The sequence below is a fragment of the Euphorbia lathyris genome, chromosome 4 (genome assembly GCF_963576675.1).
Source record: "Euphorbia lathyris chromosome 4, ddEupLath1.1, whole genome shotgun sequence".
Lineage (NCBI taxonomy): Eukaryota > Viridiplantae > Streptophyta > Magnoliopsida > Malpighiales > Euphorbiaceae > Euphorbia > Euphorbia lathyris.
In genome coordinates, this window is record NC_088913.1 from 60,973,574 (window position 1) to 60,985,754 (window position 12,181).

The following is a 12,181-nucleotide window of genomic DNA, read 5'->3' on the forward strand; positions in this document are numbered from 1 at the left end:
TACAGTTTTACCAAACATTAGTAACCAATCAGCTAATAATAAATAGCTAACTGCAACAGCAACAACTATTAGTTAACAGCTGAATCAAATAGACCCTTAAAGGCATCTCCAATGCAAGTAACTTTAAAAGTTGCTAAAACTTAACACATCATTAAAAAATATAATATTTTATTTTTTCTCTAATCCACATCACTTTTGACAATTTCTTTAAACAAAATATTTCAATATCAAGCAACTCCAAAAATTATCGCTAGAGTCCCCCAAATCACTATTTTATGTATATCCATTTTAATCATAAATATTTTCATAAAAATGCACCAATAATAAGCAGCTAAATCATTTTTTATATTACAAAAAAGTAAAGGTCTAAAAAAGTGGCAATATTGACATAAAAAACTAAGCAACACTTGTTACTCTAATAGAATGCAAAGCATCTCTATTGGAAATGCTCGAATAACTATTACTTTCTTTTTCCAAAAAGTAATGGATAAAAATAGGACCATTTCGTTTCAAATATAAAAATATGAGCATTCAATTATGTTTCATTAAATTTGTATATTTTTCATAATTATTTTGTTAGATAATAGCATTCTTGTCATAATTACTTTGTTAAATAATAACATAAAATAATTTTGGAATTAAATATTTTGAGGCTCTAATTCCTTAATAGTTATTTTTGTTATAATAAAAAACTCTATGGAAATTATGTTTCAACATAGGAAATCAATAATAGAATATGATAAGTGTCTCTCTCCGAAAAATATCCTTTATATACACATCAGGGCAATGTTTCATATGACTCAAACCCTAAATGCATCCCATTAGCAATGTTTGTCCCATCATATGAAATCTTAGGCTCTTCGTCTTAGATCTCGGAAGGATCGAGCTGTCACGTGATGAGCTCTTTGTATAGATCTTTACTTTGACAATTTGCTTCCATTCTACAATAACATCAAGATTAAGGTGCCTAACTTAAATGACTATTTTTTGTTTGGAACTATTCCACCACTTCTAGAGGGTTTCAAACCAGTCATGAACTAAGTAGTTAAAGTCCTATATGGTTTTCTGCTCATATTTGAAAGTGATAAAATGTTGAGAAAACTTCGTGACCATTTAGTTGAATCTTTGCATGGACACAATTGGTTGTTCGTACAAATATGTATTCGCTTCCTTTAGTATGGTAGGAAACAACCTATATATGACATCGTTAGTAACTGTAGTAGTCCCCAACGATCGACGAAATTTCTTTACATTCGTCATAGGGTCTCCCATCCAATTATATTCCTTAAGAAAGGCATAGTTAAAACTTAAGGAATTAGTTTCTCAAGATTCCAAGTGCAGAAATAGGAGAGCTAGTATTTGTGACCTTGAGGATTCACACATCAATTTCTACATCCATCGTAGCAGTTTTGAATCGCATGTTTACCTTTTCACTGATCAGATTGAACATGTTTTCCTTTTGGAGAGATGTTTGGGATCCATTTTGGTGTCACTAGGGAGTAATTTCTTGAGGTGGATACCAAATTCTTTAAAAGAGTTTGCTTCGTGCGACTTTTTTTCCAACCACTATTGCCAGAGAGGATCGAGGGTGATTTGGAGTGATGACCTCTATTTTTTATCGTGCCTCGCTCTCGTTCTCTAGACCGCATTTTGGGGTCCGTAAGTCTCGAGGTGCAGGATGTGTCCTTGCTTCGGTGGTGTCGGGGAAACCACATTAAATGGTCCGCTCTTCAACTTATTTATGACCTCTTTATAGTCTCCACACATCTAAATGAGCTGTTTGGTGATTCATCAAGGAATTATCGTATTTTGGATCCAAGGAACCCAGACACTCAACCAAACAATGATCCAACTCCACGGTTATACCTTGGAGAGTTATTGGTTGCTCATTGTCATCTATTGGAATGATTGGTTTGGTTGAAGGGTTGGTGTTTTTTGATAGAAGGGTGGGGGGGGGTGTGTGTTAGGGTATCCAAGGTGAGGGATGAACTAGTGAGATCTAATAAAAGAGTTTTAAAGTGATCTATGTATATTTTGTTTATCCATACTCACCAAGCCAATTTAATGTGAAGAATATTAATGAGGGGATTGTTTTGCATTTTGAATATATAGATAGGCTTACAAAGAGATTAGCAACATGTTATAGGAGGCAAGTGACCGACACCTATATTTCGTACCTAAATTGGTCCTAAGATCAAGATGAAGAGTATTAAATGAACAAGTAATATTTAGAGATATTAATTGTATGTGCATTTGATCTCTGAGTGTTTTTATATTTATATAGGTTAAAACCTTCACGATGAAGTGGACCCCAAACACGTTTGGCTCTATTTGGTTGTATGGAAATATGGGATCAACGACTAGCCTGTCATCTATAATGTATAGTGTTTGTATACGCAGATTCATTGCTACATGGAGGGAAAATGAGCGAAAGTATTCCTATTGATACAGGTGGATAGGTTAATTAATAGTCTGATATTAAACTATGATTTGGGTTAAAATCAAAATAGATTACAACTAGTTAGGAACAAAAATAATATTAGAGATGAACTAGTGAGCCTAGTAAGAGAGCTTTGAAGTGAGCCATAAATATTTTGTTTGTCCATACTCACCGTACCAATTTAGTATGGAAAATATTAATAAAAGGGTTATTTTGGATGTTGAATGTGTAGATAGTCGTACAAGGAGATTAACAGGTTAGAAGGGGCTAGTGACCAACCGACACGTTTATTTCGATACATAAGTTACTCTATATATCATAATTAAGAGCAATAAATGAACAAGCCATATATCTATAGATATTAATTGTATTTATCTTCGATCAGTGAGTGCTTTTATATTTATAGAGGTTAAAGTTGTCATGATGAAGTGGACCCTATACTACCGGCTCTATTTGGTTGTATGTGAATATGAGATCAGCAGCTACCTGACATCTATAACGTATAACGTTTATATATGCAGCATAATTCATGGCTACGTGGAGGGTAAAGGAGCGAAAATGTTTTCATTGATACACGTGGATATGTTAATTAATAGTCCGATATTAAACTATAATTTAGGTTAAAATTAAAATAGATTAAAACTATCTAATATTGCCCATCCATACCATAACATAAGAATAAACACAAAAACTTAATAATAAGCATTATAGTAATAAATAAATAAAAAAAGTTATCCCCAAAACCAAATCCAATCCATAAAACATGTTCTTAATTAAGCATGTCATATAAATGGACTAATAGTAAATCTCCAAATCATACACAGGGAGGCGTTTCGTTGGACACAGAAAAACGAGAAAAGGGAGAGAGAAAAGAGGAGAAAAACAAAGCGAAAATAAGGAAATAGAGAAACAGAGAAGAGAGAGAAAGAGAGAGTTGAAAATGGTCTTCTGGTTATAAAAGCTATAAACAGACATGCTCTGCCATTGCTGTGTTCTTGCCTCCTCTCTCTCTCTTTTCTTTTGGCTTCTTTTGGGTTTTTTGTTTTTTGTTTGGGTGATATAGCTCACAGCTACCAGCGACCTATCTACCATTTACCTTTACTTGGTTTCATCTTTTTATGCACATATATTCATTTTGTTGTTAGCTTGAGCGTGCTCTTTACAAATATTACAGAAAATAAAAGGGGAAGTCGAAGATTGGGGTAGAGGATTTCAGGGGGCAAGGTTTCCACTCGCTTTTCTCTCTTTTCTTTTCTTGTGTAAAACATGATTGCAGGTATTCAGAAATCGTACGTTTGGCTGATGAATATTTCAGGTTCAGTATGATGAAATAGAAATATCATCGTAATATAAGGAGAAGATTCTTGACAGAAATCTCTGGAGAAACGGAAGATATTTGGGGGAAAACAATCCTTAGGCGTTAATGTCGAAGTTGCCAAATTAATGTAAGAGATTAAGCTTCTATCTCAAGAAGAAATCGACTCTACAGCTCCATGCAAAAGAATCTACAATCAATAGAAATGGCGACCAATCAATTTCTAGAAATGCAAGAACCGAGCATAGACACCGATAAGCTCAGCTATGAAATTTTCTCAATTCTCGAAAGCAAGTTTCTGTTTGGCTATGATGATCAGAAACTTTGGGTTCCCAAACAGATCGCTCCTCCACCTGCGGAGGCAAAACCTGAGCCGGTAATATCATCATCGGTGGTCGACACCAACAGCGTCTCTGCAATCAAGAACCAGAGGGGGAAAATCTGCATACTCTCCATCGACGGCGGCGGTATGAGAGGGATTCTTTCTGGAAAAGCATTGGCTTATCTCGAGCAGGCGCTGAAAACGAAATCAGGGAATCCTGACGCCAGAATCGCTGACTATTTCGACGTGGCGGCGGGGACGGGAATCGGCGGTATCTTCACGGCTATGCTTTTTGGTACAAAGGATCAAAACCGTCCTATTATGAAGGCGGATGAGACATGGAGGTTTTTGGCTGATCACGGTAAGAGATTCTACCGTTCTGGTGGTGTCGGAAATAGTCGCAGCAGCGGAAGCGGCGGCGGAGTTATTAAGCGACTATTCAAAAGCGGTTCGAGTTTGGCCGACGGTTCAGCCGGCCTAGAAAAGGCTATGAAAGAGACATTCACAGAGAATAACCGGAGTTTAACGCTTAAAGACACGTTAAAACCGGTTCTAATTCCATGCTATGATCTTTCAAGCACGGCGCCGTTTCTCTTCTCAAGGGCCGATGCATTAGAAACCGATAGTTTTGATTTCCGTTTATGGGAAGTCTGCCGGGCCACATCTGCTGAACCGGGATTATTCGAACCGGTTCAAATGCGGTCAATCGACGGTCAGAGCAAATGTTTAGCAGTGGACGGCGGTTTAGCTATGACCAACCCAACATCAGCTGCAATAACGCACGTGCTACACAACAAGCAAGAATTTCCTTTTGTAAGAGGCGTGGAAGATTTGCTCGTTTTATCATTAGGAACTGGTCAACTCCTAGACGTTAGCTATGACTATGAGCAGGTCAAAAGTTGGAGGGCCAAGCATTGGGCTCGACCCATGGCTCGTATATCAGGTGACGGTTCAGCAGATTCAGTGGACCAAGCCGTAGCCATGGCTTTTGGTCAGTGTAAGAGCAACAACTATGTGAGAATTCAGGTATGGTCCTTTGACAACTTGAATACAGTACATATCTATCTATCTATGAGTAATTAATATTTGTACAAGTTGGTTATAGTCTTTTTCTATGTTACGGTGTATATGAGGACAGTTTTAGCCAGGCTGGTGAAAGGTTAAGCCAATTGTGTCTTTTTCAGGCACAGATGTAGGTATGGATTGATATACATTATGATGATTTTTGGGTTCTTGGGATTCAATTTCAGCCAAATTGTGTATGGGTCATAGATTTCAAGTGTTTTATATGGTTTTCATTAGCCGAATATTGGTTGGAATTTTAGTATTTAGGCAGGAAAAAGTTGAACTCGAGAGACCCAATGGGGACCTTTGTGCTTGTTTGTGTCTCTGAGGCTAGTCTCCCTGTTGTGCTGCATGTGATGTGTGGCATTAGGTTTTTAGTTCTTTTGGATAAGTAAACGTATTATTTGGTAAAAATAAAATTTGACTTTTATAGTCAAAGTTTAATTTTCTTTATAGCAAAATGGAAGTTTTCTTATTTTCTCTATTGTCAAAATAAAGATCGTGGGTCCAAATCCTTAGCCATACTAGGGAAAAATCAAGTTTTTTTATTTTATTTTATAATAATCAAGTTTTAATATATGATTTATTGCCAGCTTACTAATCTTCAAGGTTTTCTAGTATAGGTTAAAAATTCAGAAGTTGGTAAGTGAATTATTTTGCCACCCAACCCACGAATTCAGAATTGTCTTTTCTCCTGCCAATTTAGGGATTGTATCTGAATAGTAATTGCTTTGGTAAGAAATCTATTTTTGTGCAAATATTAGCTGGCTGAATCCTGAGCAACTTTTTTTTTATCTTTTTTGGCTTTTTTTCTTACCAATTAAGTGAATAAAAATGGGGCTTGAATTTGTCATGAGTAGGGGAGAATATAATGATTTAAATTCATATATTAGTTAGAGGGTAAACATGCTTTCCATAATTAGCTTGAAGCTTTTATTATAAGGTTCAGATATAGGTATACTTTATTTGCTGTCAAATGCCAAGGACATGGTTTTTGATATTGCCATTCCTGTACTACCTTAATGTTAGCCATCTATAAGTAAGGGAGGGGACCCTTATTATACTTCAATTTCCTGTCCTCCATCTTTTGCAGGTTAATAAAGATTCACATTCTACCCAAATTAATACTATGACTTTTTTAGCTTTATCTTTAGAGTGTAATTAGAGCACTAATTAATATATTCAAGTTAATGCAGGCTGATGTGGGAACAAATCAGCATAATTAGTGAAAGCAATATTAAGTTATGAAGCTTCAATCATTCCAATAGAAAAGCACAAACAGAGTGCTTTATGGGGTCTGTAAATTTGAGGCTTTTTGGCTAATTGACTAGGTTCTTTTGTTGCATGACTATGACTTTGAATGTTTTAAGTAAATTGAATGAGTGGCCTATGTATCCATTACTTCGTAGACTGTTAATAGTTATTGATTTTGGTGTGTGACAGGCAAATGGGTCCAGCTTAGGCAGGTGTGGGCCTAATGTAGATACAGACTCAGGTCCTAACAATGTGAAGATGATGATTGCCATAGCAGATGAGATGTTGAAGCAGAAGAATGTTGAATCAGTTCTATTTGGAGGAAAAAGAATTGGAGAGCAAAGCAATTTCGAGAAACTTGATTGGTTTGCTGGTGAACTTGTGCTTGAACATCAGAGGCGGAGCTGCAGAATTGCTCCCACTGTTGCTTTCAAACAAGCTGCCTCTAAACCCAATTAGAATTCACTCCCAATTACATTTACAGCCAATCAAAAACCAAAAAGAAAGGTGAGTCTTCTCCTCTCCTCTCCTTTCCTTTTCTTTTGCTCTATTTTATGTTTCATAATTAAATCCATTTATACTCTATGTCTAAAGCTGGCTATTATTATTATCTTAGTGGACCCTTTCTAGAAATAATCAAACTGGGAAACTTTCATTATAATATAGATTAAACCAAAACAAAATAATTTCTGGTTTGTAAAGCTTGAAAATGTATAAAATAACTATACAGTGGCAACTAGAGACCCTTTTTTCCAAGAAAGAAATGTCTCTATCCACTACTGATGCCTGCCTAACTAAAATTGAATGCATAGGTCCGTGCATTATCATCATCATTTTTTATTTCTCTAGTGGGTTATAGTCACTATCGCATCTTAATCCATGAAATTCTTATTTTATTTAGAAGATTGTTGAGAAATGGTGGTCAGATTAGGCCAAATAAACATAAGGAGGTAATAGATTTTTGTCATATAGTTAGTCCTCGTGTACAAGGTCTTGTCATTTTCTTTCTCTGATTGAAAAGAGCCAAACCCTACAACAACCGGTTGTTGCTGTTATAAGTGGCGGTGGTGTGGATGCTCTTTCTTCTTGGTTTGTTTTTTTCCCTGTTTAGCTGAAAGGAATAGGAAATACAATAAGTATTCAAATAGGGATATGTGGGGAAGATTGACCCTGTTGTTGTCGGGCTACCGACACTGATTCTTGCTTGCTATTAGATTTAAGGGCATTTTGGTGATTTTTTATGTAGGTGAAACCAAAACCTTGTTTTGGTTTAGCTTTTTGGTTATCTGCTTGTAAACACATGAAATCAAATGATTTGGTGAGATCATCAGAGTCTAAAGGTATTTCCGTAGTACCTAAAAAGGAGTTCTCTTTGTCACTTATTTTGATTTTTGACTGTTTCAGCAAACCTAAAATACCTTTTCTCCACAAGGATTCCATAACCTAAATAACCAAACACAACATCTGTCTTCTGCTGTCACTTGAAGGGCATTCGTGTAATTGTAATTTTATGGTCAAGTTAATTTTTTTTGAAGTAATACAACCCAAACCCTCTATACTTCCACCAATTCTTTATACTTCTAAAATGTTGTATTTATTCATAAACTTGTTTAAACTGATTCATGATCCATTAAATTTTCTTAAATTAAATGATTAACCCCTGAATTTGCTTATAAAGTCACTTTAAATAAATTTAAGAGTAAATAATATGTTTCTAAAATATAGAAAAATAGTTGACTTTTCTGCACAAATACAAAAGCTAAGAATGTATTAGACGTTTCTAAAATATAGATAAACAGTCGACTTTTCTGAACAAATACAAAAACTAAAAATGTATAAGGGCTGGCTTTTTCGTCTTTTTTTTGAGTTCTTATATTAAGCATCCGGTCTTCTATGTTGCTTGGAGGACTCTCAATTCACATTTGGACACGTGTATTGTGACCCCACTGCAACAACAACAACAACAACAACAACAAAGCCTTAGTCCCGAAATGATTCGGGGTCGGCTAACATGAACCATCATAAATAAAATAGTGAGATCTCTTATTATTTTTACTAACATTTATATAATATAATATTTTATTTATATAATTATTATATATTGATTAAAATATACTCATAATTATCTTTTTACATTTATTTATCAAAGGCTACTTATATACTCGCAACAGCGAACTGTTGCTAAAAACAACATTAGCTATAGACTAAACTAAAAATACCCTAAATATGCTGTAAAACTAAAACACATGGGTCAAACTGGCTAAATTTATGCTCCAAATTTTAACTTTTGCCCTTTTTGTAAGACAACACAATTTTGGTCCCTTAAATTTTCAAGTTTTGACGCTTTATTTAAATTTAGTACTATTAGGTCTTTGAGCTGTTATTCTTGTTCGTATTAGGTCTTCGAGCCCAATAATACAAATTGAAATGCAGATCTTAATAATAACTTATTAGGGTTTCGTATTTTTGAGTGTTTTTTCTTCTTTGATTTCCTTGAGGTCCATTCTATCTAGTGTATTGCTTGTATTGATCTGTCTAAGTTATCTTAACAAATGAATAGCACGTGTCTACGAGTAGGAATGTATTGGTAGATTACTCCTCCTAACTTTTTGAATACTGTAGTGTTGCGTAAATCAGCGGAAATGCTCAATGTCAATCGTATAAGAAAAAGTCCATTTGGTACCAAAAATCAACTCTTTCAAGTTTGCCCGACCTATGATGTTTTTAGTGGACCTACTTCGCATTAATATATGCTTTCACTTGGTTTTTAATTTCTAATCATCTGCTTTACTAATTCATCATCAAGAACTGTTGATTCAGTTGTTTTAGGTTTGCTTTTAGCCCTTGTTTGGTTGGGGTTAAGGGAAATGAATGAGAGTAATGAAAGGTTAAATATCAAGTTAACCTTGTTTATGAGTTATTTTTTTGAGAGGGCTTTGAAGGTTAATGGAAGTTAAATGTTTATTTCCTTATTGATTAAAAAAAATTGATCAAAAAAATGTTTACTTCATTTGACCTCCAAACTCTAACTTCTAAATTGGGGGAGTTAATGGAGCAACTTAAAGTTTTTTAAATTTTTTTTATCTCTGCAGAGTAAATTTAACTTTTACTCTCCTCCATATTTAAACTCCTAAACGAAGTTAAACATTTAATCTCATTTACATTCTATAAACTCCCAAACAATGTTAATTTTTAACTTTCTTTTCTATTACCTCTAACTTTCACCTCCATTAACATCCAAACTCCCAAATAATAGATATTAGTTGATTTTTTTTAGCTCCTGACAATAGAACCAAAGCACTAATTATTAACATTGAACATGGGATCTAGAGTAACGTGTTGGTTTTGAATTTTTTTCTCTCATGTTGGTTTTGAATTTTTTTCTCTCATGTTGACGTTGTTGCCGTGTGACCAGAGGTCACGGGTTCGAGTCTTAGGAGTGGCCTCTTGCCAATTTAATTGGCAAGGGAAGGCTTGCCCCCAATACACCCTTGTGGTGGGACCCCTCCCCGGACCCTCGCTCAGCGGGGACGCGTAATGCGACCGGGCCGCCCTTTATGTTGATTTGTGCTTATCATAGAGATATAGATAGATAGAGACATATATTATTGGTTTTGTTGAGTATTATTGATTGGTGAATTTGAATAATGAAATTGCAGGTAAGTAAAGAAGTATAAAAATATAGATATTGAGGAGGAAAAGAAAAAGTAAAAAATAGAAGGCAGCTTTTAGTAATGAAAGTGAAGAAGAGGGGGAAGAAGAAAGGAAAGGAGGATAGAGAGAAGAAAAGGACAAGTAAAAGAGAAAGAGGGAAGATCTTAGTGGGATACTTTGCCTAGCAGAGGACAGGCAAAGTGGTGTCCACTCCAACTTTCTATATTTTCAATTTGAATCAAACAAACAAAACAAAGCAAAAATCCATTTTGGGTTTTCTTTCATTAGGCTTTTCCAAGGTCAAACCGAGTATATCAGGTGTGAATTTTTTTTTTGTTTTTCTTTTATTTTGTTGTTTGGTCTTTTTCAACCTTTCTTTCTCTCAAGAAACTTGAGTGGGAGGGGTGAAGTGATGGTGGGCTAGCTACTTTCTCATGAAACCAAGCTTACATATTATCCAAAGTTCTTTTGTCTCAGCTTTGTTTTTCTGAATATATATATATTTTATTTCCTTTTTTAATGTATTGGTGGAAAAAGGGAATTCAGATCAGTGGCTGGTATCTTTTTTCAAACAACCAACCAAATCTCCTGGGAATGGGATAGATCATATTTCAATGGGCCATTGCATATATTTTATATATAACTATGCATTTGTGTACTTTTTACTTGGTATTTCACCCTTTATATTAGGATTTGGGGGTCCTGGCTCTATTCAAATTTGCTCTTTTTCTTTATGAAAAATAATGTTGTTATGATTGTTTGGAGCAAGGATATTATTTCAATTTCTGTTAATTACTAAAGACTGGTGGTGGTGGTGGTGGATTATTAGATCTTGCAAGTGTCCGATTGAGCCAGATTTGGTTGTGGTTTGCTGTTTTGTCTAGCCGCTTATTCACTAAATGCAAATGATTTGCTTGTACCTCCTAGTATTTCAAGCATCATCAAATTTGTACATTTCTTCCCATTTCTTGGCGTTAAAATGACTTGTTCGCTTTGTAAAAGCTAACTCCTAGTCTATTCATCTTCTCATTTTTATGTTATAACAATATTTTTGGGATAGGGTGCAAAAGTATTCCTATCGTTTACGAACATGAGCAATTTTATTCTTAACGTTTAAAACTGTGATATTTTACCCTTAACGTTGGTGGCCAAAAGCTATTTTACCTTTAACGTTGTCAAGTTGAGTCAATTTGAGAAATAATTGATAAACATGTCTTTTCGGCCATGAATCTTGTCATCTACACTTCGCATGAGTCATTTATCACACATTAGTAACAGATAATAAACATGTGATTAAGCATGGATTTTTAAAAATAAAAAATAAATAATACTATCTTTTATACGGCACAAAAAAATTTCAAAAAATTTCATCGAATTTATAAATATTAATCTCCAATTCTATGATTAAATTACAGGTCTAATTTTTTTTTAAAAAAAAACAAACTGAAATGCAATTGGTGCAGAATAAAGAATAAACTATGTGTTTTTTTGCGGATAACAAGACAAAACAAGAACAAACAGCAACAAAACCGAGAAAAAAAATCAAGAAGCCAGAAGCCTCAAACAGGGCCTGCTTGCACGACAACTATTTGTGTTTTATAATAACTAGTTTTTGGCCCGTGCGATGCATAGATTCATTTTGACATATAATAGATATATTTTTATTTGGTACTAAAAAAAACCCTTTTCCCTTTTATAATGTTATTCGCGGATTAGGTTAAGGAATGGGATAGATTATGTAAAAATCTCTTAAGAATATGCGTTAGTATGTAGGAATCATGGCCAGCTCCTTGAGCTGGTATAAGTGGTTCGACAAATCTACTTCCCTTGAAGTTACAACTCGATCATTTTCCATCTTTGGCTCGTCGAGCTAATACAAAGATAAGTTCTAATCTTTGTTTATCGTTTAATTTCTATTCGACTCTAAGCTTTTTTCATCTCGACACTAATTATTATTGAAAACATCTATAAATGTAAGAAAACCATTAAAAGCTACTTAACAAACAAAATGATCACAAACACGTGCTCAAAATATGGAAAAAAAGAGAAGTGCATGAAAATTAAGGAAAAACTACACATAAAAATGTGTTTTATTAACTTTTTCACACTTAAAGCTTTGTCTTTTCTCAAA

General features: G+C 34.5%; 1 protein-coding gene across 1 annotated transcript; it reads left to right on the forward strand.

Annotated features, from left to right (window-relative positions):
- Positions 1-3,249: 3,249 nt before the first annotated feature.
- On the forward strand, positions 3,250-10,570 carry LOC136225688 (patatin-like protein 6). Its single transcript, XM_066013794.1, has 3 exons — positions 3,250-5,103; positions 6,586-6,903; positions 10,056-10,570. Exons 1-2 carry the CDS (start codon positions 3,934-3,936, stop codon positions 6,853-6,855), a joined length of 1,440 nt encoding a protein of 479 aa, XP_065869866.1. The 5' UTR covers positions 3,250-3,933; the 3' UTR covers positions 6,856-6,903; positions 10,056-10,570.
- The last annotated feature ends 1,611 nt before the right edge of the window (positions 10,571-12,181 follow it).